Below are 9610 nucleotides of genomic sequence, written 5' to 3'. Positions count from 1 at the left end.
CTTTCTGTGCCTTCCTGCCTGCACGAAGCTGAAGTGGGGGGGCTTCTAGACCCCAGAGTCTCAAATGAGGGTTAAATTTATTTTCATGCCTGCATAAGTGACGAGCAAATTTCGCGTAACCAAATGACTTGTAAGTATGCTGGCTGGCAGGGTGTCTGTACTTAAGATAGCCTTTGCTACTCTGAGTGAGCTTTACAAGTTGTTTCTTGCTGCAGTGATGGAAGTTACTCCAGACCATGCTTTCAGACTTGAATGAGAAAGCTCAAGTCCCGTCGTTTTTCTTTGTCTTACTGCTGCTGAAAGTGGCTCTTGCACTATCTTATCTCTTGGCTTCTGTATGAGATGAAACACTGGTCTGTGACTCTTCAGAATAAGAGTCCATTTAAACTGTATGCTTTGGGTAAATACCTTGCATTGACTTAATTGTAGAATCAGAATCATTTTGGTTGGAAAAGACCTGTAAGGTCATCAAGTCCAGCCACTAACCTTGCACACTGCCAAGTCCACCACTGAGCCATGTCCCTAAGTACCACATCTACACACCTGTTAAATACCTCCAGGGGTGATGAATTCATCACTTCCCAGGGCAGCCTGTTCCAGTGCCTGGGAACCTTCTTAGTGAAGAAAATTTTCTTAATATCCACTCTGAGCCTCCTCTGGCACATTTGCTGTCATGAATCAGCAGGTAACATGGAAGACATGTTGTTATAAAGTGTTTTCCCTTCTTTAAGTGTATTGTTCTATTCAGACAAGCCAAATCTTGCACCTAATGCATAGCTGTGTTGATTTTTTTTTCACTCTTTTTTCTGTGCTGCTTCTGTTGTAATAGTAAAATACTATGTGGACATTCTTTTATAGGATCATAGAAATGGGTGTTTGGAAGTGACCTTAGGAGGCCACATACTCCAGCGTCGTGCTTGAAGCACAACTGTTGCCTAAACTAGATCAGCTCGGCTCTACCTTTGTTTAAGCAAGCCTTGAAAACATCCAAGCATGGACCATCCATCACCTCCCTGTGTGACCTGTTACAGTACTGTGCTACCTTCTTAAGGAACTTCTTTTCTTCAAGTACAGGCTGACTTTCATGCTGCAGTTTGCAGTTTTTTTACAGTATCTGTGAAAAAAAACATTTATAGATTTGAATTATTCCTGTTTTAAGCTAGGATTGAGGCTGAAATTTTTTATATTTTTTTTTTTTAAGTTAAGTAAACCAGGTTGGCTACTGTCTTTTGTAACCAACCTGAGACATTTATGGGGTGATCCTTCTCAGGTGTCTCTTGTTTTATTTCCCTTATATAATGTGTACAAAACATTTTTTTCCTTATCTTAAAAATTTTGTAAAAGTGAAATGCTTAGGTAGTATAAATCTACCACCAGTGGGTAGTTGAACATTTCAGGATAACCTCAGCAGGTGCATTACTGCAAGAATCTCTTTCTGCAATTAGCCACCTCTTATATTCCTCTGCCTCATGCCAGCCACTTTATGTACTGAGACAAAGCATATGGAGAAGTCTAACTCACTCTTCACATCTAATTCTCTCCATGTAGTTTGCAACTGAATGTGGTCTGGTGTGGAGAGACAGTATGTGATCAGATAATTGCTATATGATAATATTTATGTGAGTGGGTAAAACTAAGCTTCCCTGGACAACCTTAGTTTTTTAACATGTTCTTGTGGAGTTTTTTGATTGTCACGGTTGATTATGATGTAAGCAATAATACTGAATTTTCCACTGCCTTGAGAATTTAGATGCACAGACCAGATATCTGGTGATACTGGTCTGTTACAACCTCTGTGGACCTCCCGTCCTCTGTTTGGTGAGATGGAATGGGATGTATTTAGTGGGACATGTAGCTAGCAGCACAAGAATGATGTGACTTGTAACTTTCCCCCTTCCTCCAAACTACCTGCAAATCTGCTTGGGCAAACTCAGTTTGGCTACTTTTTCTAAGTTTCTGGTTGGAGTGCCATCAGAAATTTCATGTGATCTGTGCAGACTTAAATAGTAACTCTTTAAGAATCCTTACTTTAAAAAAATATACTGATGGCTCCAAAGGGGATTTGCAGTTCTATGGGAAATTGTTTACTTTTTATGGAAAATTTGAGCCTTCAGATAAAACTCCTTCTCCAATGAAAAACAGCTAATTTAAGGCTGTGGTTCTGCAACCACTCTATTTCCTTACTGCTGGAAGTGAGAGATTCCATTCCTGTCTTTGGGCAACATGTTTCTGTCCTCTGCATGGTCCCATCTGGATTACTTGTTAAAACCTTTTTTGAGCTTATGGACATGGCTGGAAACTATCCAACTTTTTGCCAGACTGGTTTTTTTGTTGTGTTAGTGAGTTGAAGTGGCTTACAGGATTATGGCAAGTGTGCAGGTTTGCATAGTTTAGGGCACAGGTAGGAGGAGCAGGAAGGTGTGTCTTCACTTGTGAGTGAACCTGCACAGCTCACAGCTGCCTGTCTCGTGGAACTGCATCCTGACATGCACATCTACTAGGTGTCAGTAAAACAAAGTACCCAAGTGAAGTAGCTGAGGTACAGATACATGAAAACAAGTAAATATATATATATATGTGTATATATATACATTTTTTTTCCTCCAGAACTTCTTGGTTTGGTTACATTTGGGTGTATTTTCATAGGGAGGAAAAGCTCTCCTGTTGATCCATGGTGAGAAAATAGATGGCTTGCTGTTGAAAGGGAGAGGTCTTGTTCCTGAAAGCACTCAACTTCCTTTTGCTGTCTCCAGCTTTTGTCTGATTGCACAATAAGACAGTTAAACTTGCTAGGCTGCTGAGAACTGCTCTTTCAAATTTGTTTTGGTTTAAGTCTTTTTGTGGTTTAGCCGATTTAATTGGTGTAATGTGCAAGCACAGATAACTGCCAGAACAGTGTAAGGTAAACAGTAGAAAGGTATTAGGACTGTGTGAGTAGAATAAGGGAAGAGATTTTGAGACTAAGAGGAAAGACTGAGAGTTCTCCTTTTCCACAGCAGCAGGCAATCCCAACTGTAATTAATGTATGAGACCTAACTAGTCTGAAACCACAGCAGACTGAATTTTGCATTGTCAGTCAAGAGTTACTGGTAGTCTTCTATAAAAAAGTAAATGTGGATATCCTTGCCTTCTCTCTGAGAAGAGCTTATGTTCCAATTTAAAATAGTGTATGAGTCTGAATACATTGTTTAAATCCTCATAGTTAAATTTTCAGTTGCTACATGGATAAAACTGTGGAGCAGTTGAACTATGGGGAGAAGTACTGATTTCATCCATACTTCTATTTATGCTTTTAAAAGATTTTTATTGTGCAAAAGTTGTGGTAATGACTACTGTGGCTCTAACTTGGTATGTTAAACTAAAGCACTGGCAAGTGTGGTAATTGTATTATTCTTGTGCATGATTGCTTGATGGTTACATTAGCCTTAAAGTGGTTTTGTCACATGCTCTCTATTTTTGTGATGGTTAGATAGCGTTTTACTTATGCTCTCAGTAGATACAGTTCATTACACAAGATTCTACATTTCAAGATGTGTAATTACACAAATCTATTTTCAGCTATCCTGTCTCTTTCATATAAATTTCTTTTCATATATCTGTCAGAATTGAAGAAATGCTTTAATATAACTGCTGATTGTCTGATCTCTTTCAGTCTGCAATCAAGCTGTTTGTGAACAGGCTTGACTCTGTAGAGTCTGTCCTTCCCTATGAATATACTGCGTAAGTATATTATACTGTTTATGTCATTTTAGTTGTCAGCTCTTCCAAAAAGATGCATTTCATTTATCTTGAAGTATTATTCACATCTTGGTACAGCAGTTTGCCGGTGAGAAATGCCTGTTTTGCTAACGTAAATTTACAAATACAGAATTTTCAGCCAATAGATGGATGCATACTTTGCTTCCTTCTTCTCAGTTTTCCTTGCTTGTACTTTAGAACTAGTGCATGGACTCATAGTCCCTCATGTTGGTTGAATCACTGCTTTAGAGTAAATCAAGGTTAAAGTGTGTGTGTGTATAATACTTACTCTTCTGCATTAGTTGTCATTTGATAGATCAAAGTATTACTGCTGTCTTCAGTAGCCTATAGCCAGATGAGTTAAAGTGGTAATGAGGTGTGATCTTCACATCAATTATCTTAATGAGGTGTTAAATGTTTTCTTGGCACACAGCATAGGAGTCCACAAAATATATCAGTGCCTGGTACAACTATGTAAAGTTGTTACTTCAAAGAATATTTTGACTGTTAATACTGAAGAGGTTAAGCACTAGTTCTGTCTACAGTTTAATGAACACAAATGTGATATACTTGAAATTAGGCTGCAGAAACTTGGAGGATGTGCTGTTAAATGTGTTGGTGAATAAAACTGCAATAATCTGTTTATTGAATAGTGCTTGTTTTAAAGGAGCTGTCTGTATATATAAATGTGTGTGTATTTTTATTTTTTTATTCTTCACCACTCAAGAATCTGTCCTGCTTGCTTTTCTTTCAGAATTGTCATGAAACTATGTGGGGGTTTCTTGGCTAAAATCCTTGTTCGAATAGCAAACTTCAAATTACTGAAAGAAACTTTTATGATACCATGCTTAATATAAACTGAGTTCTGAAATAGCTGATGAAGAGATTAGATTATTGGGTTGGTTTTGTTTTATTAAAAATGAGGCAGTGATTTTCACACTTGCTCTGCAGGATCAAGGAAGAAACTTGTCTAGAAGGAAAGCTGTATAGTTCCTTGTGATTAAGGTGTTGATTTGGGAGTACTATTTGAGTTCTAATATTTGCAGCTGGGACTATTTTATTAATTTTTGTGTCTTTTCTCTAATTCAGGTTTGATTTTTGTCAAGCGGAAGGAAAGACACGTCCCTCTGAAAACCTTGGCCAAGTATTGTTTGGAGAGAGGATAGAACCATCTCCTTACATGGTTTGTTGTCTGACAAGGGGTGTTCAGCAATATGAATGTTCAGATGTAACAAAAGGAGCTCAGAATCTTGAATGTCCTCTTCACAAGGGCTTTCTCTCAGAAGAGCTTCAAAATCGGAAATTCCACATAATACAAATCTGTCAATTTAATCTAATTGTAACTGTGCACTTTACATCACGAAGCTGCAGCCTGAAATGTTGCGGAGGTTGTCTTCTCTCTGGAACATGCTAAAACCTGATTCTTGCTCCTCACCTGTCCCTTGAGGGCAAGTTGAGTACTGTGATTTCTTGGAACCAGATCTGAAAATACTTCATGCAGCTGTAAAATGGAAGTAGAAGTGATGTTAGCTAGCTTGGCTTTATGGTGACCGGAGCTCTCACCTTCTCTCCTACATGTAGTAGGAGAGGAAGTTATCAATTGAATCTGCCTGGGACAACATTGTGGCTGTGAGGTCAAATGACTTGTATGGTAAATCATTGCAGAAAACAGGATTTAACCAGTAACAAGGAGCTCTTAGTGTTTGGCCCCTACAAGTGAGCACAGGAGGGTTTTATAATGCACACCAAGATAACCTCCTCTGGAGAATTACTATAGGTAGCCTTGGTAATTTGTTAGGTGTTTTTATTGTAATAGTACAGGCAATTGCAAATGCATAGTGGCAACTTTTAAAATATTGAAATTACAGTTTGTTACAACCTTTTTGCTCATGTATCTTTCATTTTTCTTAGTTCACATTCAACAAGAAGGAGATATGTAAACCTGTTTGTACAAAAACATATGATACTACCAAGCCAGAAGATAAACAGAAACTAGACTTTTTGAAAAAAAGTATGCTACTGAATTATCAACATCATTGGTAAGTTGATTTATAGATTGATTAGTCTAGTATGTTGGTGATAATTTAACTTAGTTTATTGTTTTGTATTTGCAAGTTGATACAGATTGAACACTAGGTATTTGAAATAAATATATTCCCCTTCTGTTCTCGCAAAATATGTTATTTTGTTTGTTGTCTTCATAAAAAATTTCCTTCACTCTAAGGATAAGCACCAGGTGTAATGGGAATGAGTCTTTTTCCAAACACAACATTTTGTGTGTTTTTTGTGCTGCCTCTCTGCTTAGTGTAAAGTACTTCTGTTTTTTTTCACCTGTAAATTCAGAAGTTATTCCTGCCCTAGCTTGAGAAAAGCTTTAAAGGACTGTCATCCAATTGCTATGTTGTCTTTGTTTTCCTCAAAAGCCTTTGCAGTCCTCTTCACATGTTGTGTCCAGGAGATAGGATCAACAGTTCTGGAAGAGTTCTATGCAAAGTTCAGTTCTCTCTTACGATTTGGAAGTGAAAGGTAGCCATTGAAAATTAATTAATTAAATATTTTTAAAGAATGCATAAACACGTGGTGCTTTCCTCTTCTGAGCCTCTCTGTAACCATCTGAGTCATCTTGGAGAATGGTGGGACTCTGTTTCTTTTGCATTGAAAATAACCAGCCACAGCACTGCTGTTTGTTTAGTGCTCAGTATGTTGATATGCTGTGTTAACAATGGGATTTGAGTGCAAAGGTAGAAGGAACAACTTGGGCATGAAGTTGTCAGAGTTCCTGTGTCACATCTTTGCAAGTAATACATGAGCATAATTAACTGATGTTGCCCATATGATTCCACATACGTGCTCCCAACTTCATAGAAACAAATGTTTTGGTCTTCATCTCATTAGATTTAAACTTCCTGTATATATTAGCAAAAATGCAGGTAAAATGTTGAATATTCCCACTGTCATTAAATTTTTTCCTATACTGTCACATTCCATGTTTCCAGTTTTGAAACAGCCACCTGTGCTGGAAGGGCAATGCATGCATTTTCTACTGTTCCGGGGAACTGATACAGGATATCCCTTTTTAGGGATAAACTGCGGCTCACTGATATAAATCTGTCTGGGAATCTCTCGAAAATTAGTGTAGTTGGAAGTTGATAGGTTTGGTTAGAAGGGTTCACAGGCAGTAACGATATGTTCATTAGGTGAACTAGGAAGTAATAAAGAAACCCTGAAAGGTACAGCTACTTTTGCAGGGTTTCAAAGTGTATATGCCTAATACTGAAATAAGTAGAGCTTCAAATGTGCTGGACTTGTTATATTCCTATTAAATACTACATGTATTTATAATATTTACACCACTTTGAATGTCACTGTTGCATGTTGGTCCGGCATAAAGTTCAGCTTCAGAAGTTTGTGTGTGTTTTGGTGTATAAGTGCAAAATAGTTTCCCAAATCTATGATCTTGTCACTCTTTGAAAGAAAATTATTTTTAGGAAAGTCCAAAACTCAAGGTGACAGAAACTGAGACAGAACTATGTAAAACTAATCACACAGAAAAATATTTCAGACTGGTTTTTTTTCCTTAGATTAAATTATTTTACAAATATACTTCGGTTGGTTTTTTTTAGCCTGTATAGCTTGATAGGATTGTTCAGTTTTTAGTCAGGTGTAGTTCTGTTTTTCAGTGTGAAAACTTCCCTTTTTTTTTTTTTTTTTTTTTTTTGCTAGGCCCACTGCCCTAAAACTTAAAAACCAGTGGCAGGAAGAATCCCTGTTTATGCCTGTATGATAATGATAGTCCTCCTCAGCCACAGCTTCACAGAGTGAAAGTGGCTAGATTTTGTGATGAATGATGCATGGTCCAGGAATATGGTATAGGCTGTGCTGTACAGGGATCAGCAAGGTAGCACACATGAGGATTTAATAGGCGTTTATTATCCAGCTTCAATTTATCATAACATTCCTGGGGAACACAGATGGTGCAAAGTACTTTTAAGGTTTTAAAAGTAACTTAATAAGATTAGGAGTTGACATACTGAATTGGTCTCTACAGCTATACTGATACCTTGGCTGAGAATGTTCATCACCAGATGTTCTTGAGAGACATATAAGAACACTTTTGTATAGTGTATTTGCCCCACATGTATAATCTCTTCAAGTCATTTTAAATTTGAAGATTAACTGTGAAAAAGGATTTGCTTCTTAAACTATCAATTAGTTCCAGCATTGGTGCTTGAAGGCAGATCAGAATGTCTCTGCTGCGGAAGATGCAAGGGAAAGCCTTTGCCCCAGCCTAACTTATTAACTCAGGTTAATGCTTTACCTGTTTTTGATTATGGAATTAAAATATTTTAAAAAGCAAAAGGTATTACTAGCATATATTATGGAGGTAAAATTCCAAACATGGTCCCAGTGTAATGAATCTGCATCTGGAATAGCTCCTTATTAGCAGTTTCGCTGTGCTACTACAGGGTACAATTAAGTGAGTAATTTGGTTGATGTGAATGCTGCTTGCAACTGTGATAGTCTTTGGAATCTCGTGAGAACTTGGAAACTGTGTTTTTGGAAGGCTTGTCTTCACCTCTTCCACTGTGAAAATATGAGCCAAGAACATTGCTGCTTATTTCTGCCTGGTAGCTAATAGAATCTCAGAATCACAGAATAGTTAAGGTTGGAAGGGATTTTAAAGATCACCTAGTTCCAAACCTCATGCATGGGCAGGGACACTTCCTGCTAGATCAGGTTACTCAAAACCCCATCCAGCCTGGCCATGACCACTTTCAAGGAGGGGGCCTCTGCAGCTTCTCTGGGCAACCTGTTGTGGTAGGGATGAGGGATGATGCAAGTCTCTGTTGTGTGAACAAAGGCAGCACAAGCTGCTGATGTGCTTTAAAAATTAGAGCTACTTTAGAGACTGTTAGAATACATAACAGATTAAATAATGCTTTTTTGTTGTTGTTGTCAGAAGTCGTAATTCCTGTGTTTAATTAGGTATTTAACAGTATCTATTGAGGTATTATCAAGTATCGGTTAACATTTATATCCTAGTGGTTATAATGATGAGACATGGAGTTGTAAAGGATATTCAGTGGTAGCTTGATAAGTTTTACCAAAATATGTGTGTTGTTAGCTTTCAGTGGGATGTCCTTTTTTGGTCTAGTGGTGGACCAAAAGTGACAATTGTCTCATGTCAACATGTATGAAGTTTATTCATAAACTTTTTTAAACATATCTTGGAGTAATTAATGTTGCCCTAAGGACAGCTACTAAATTTTCATTCTTCTTTGCATGACTTTCCTTTGGGATTTATCTTTCAGCTGGTTGAAACACTTCATAAGATAAAGAAACAGGTTTGGGGTTTTTTAGTAGTGCACTTTACAAAGGGGTAGGTCACCATATTGGGTATCTTTGTGTGTAAAAGTGTATTTTGTTTTTGGCATCGGTACTGTTTGTAGCAGGTTGGATACTGTTTGTATCTTACTGTATCATTTTTTTGCAGCTTCTGTGGGGGCATGGGGTTCCTCCACAAATTTTTAATTGAAACTGGACTGTAAACCTACTGGGCTCAGTATTATATAAATCTTGTGAGACAATAATATGATATCAGCAGGTGGATGATGGAGAGAGGTTTATTAAGCGATGAATTTCCTAAATGTGTGGTGGCTTACAATTTTTTGCTCATGTAAATAATCTAGTTAAAATATTCCATACTCTTGGGAAACTGCAATGGAGGTAGATGCTCAGGAATACTCTTAAACAGAAAATTAATATTAAACTTAGAATTAGCTTTAGTGCAAAATAAAAGTTTCAAGAGTGCCATGAAAAATGTATTTTGCAATGGAAAGGCAATGAGAGAGATGGAGAATTAATCAAGTGT

At 37.4% G+C, this 9610-nt stretch overlaps 1 protein-coding gene across 1 annotated transcript in view; it reads left to right on the top strand.

Annotated features, from left to right (window-relative positions):
- The window catches only part of TM9SF2 (transmembrane 9 superfamily member 2), a 28995-nt gene that overhangs the window by 1333 nt on the left and 18052 nt on the right, over positions 1–9610 (top strand). Inside the window, exons 2-4 of the mRNA XM_010006343.1 lie at positions 3653–3720; positions 4828–4921; positions 5650–5777. Coding sequence (XP_010004645.1) covers positions 3653–3720; positions 4828–4921; positions 5650–5777 — 290 coding nt within the window. The remainder of the gene's footprint in view (positions 1–3652; positions 3721–4827; positions 4922–5649; positions 5778–9610) is intronic.

The sequence above is a fragment of the Chaetura pelagica genome, unplaced genomic scaffold, assembly GCF_000747805.2.
Source record: "Chaetura pelagica isolate M959 unplaced genomic scaffold, ChaPel_1.0 scaffold29, whole genome shotgun sequence".
Classification (NCBI taxonomy): Eukaryota; Metazoa; Chordata; class Aves; order Apodiformes; family Apodidae; genus Chaetura; species Chaetura pelagica.
This window is presented reverse-complemented; position numbering and strand designations above follow the sequence as displayed.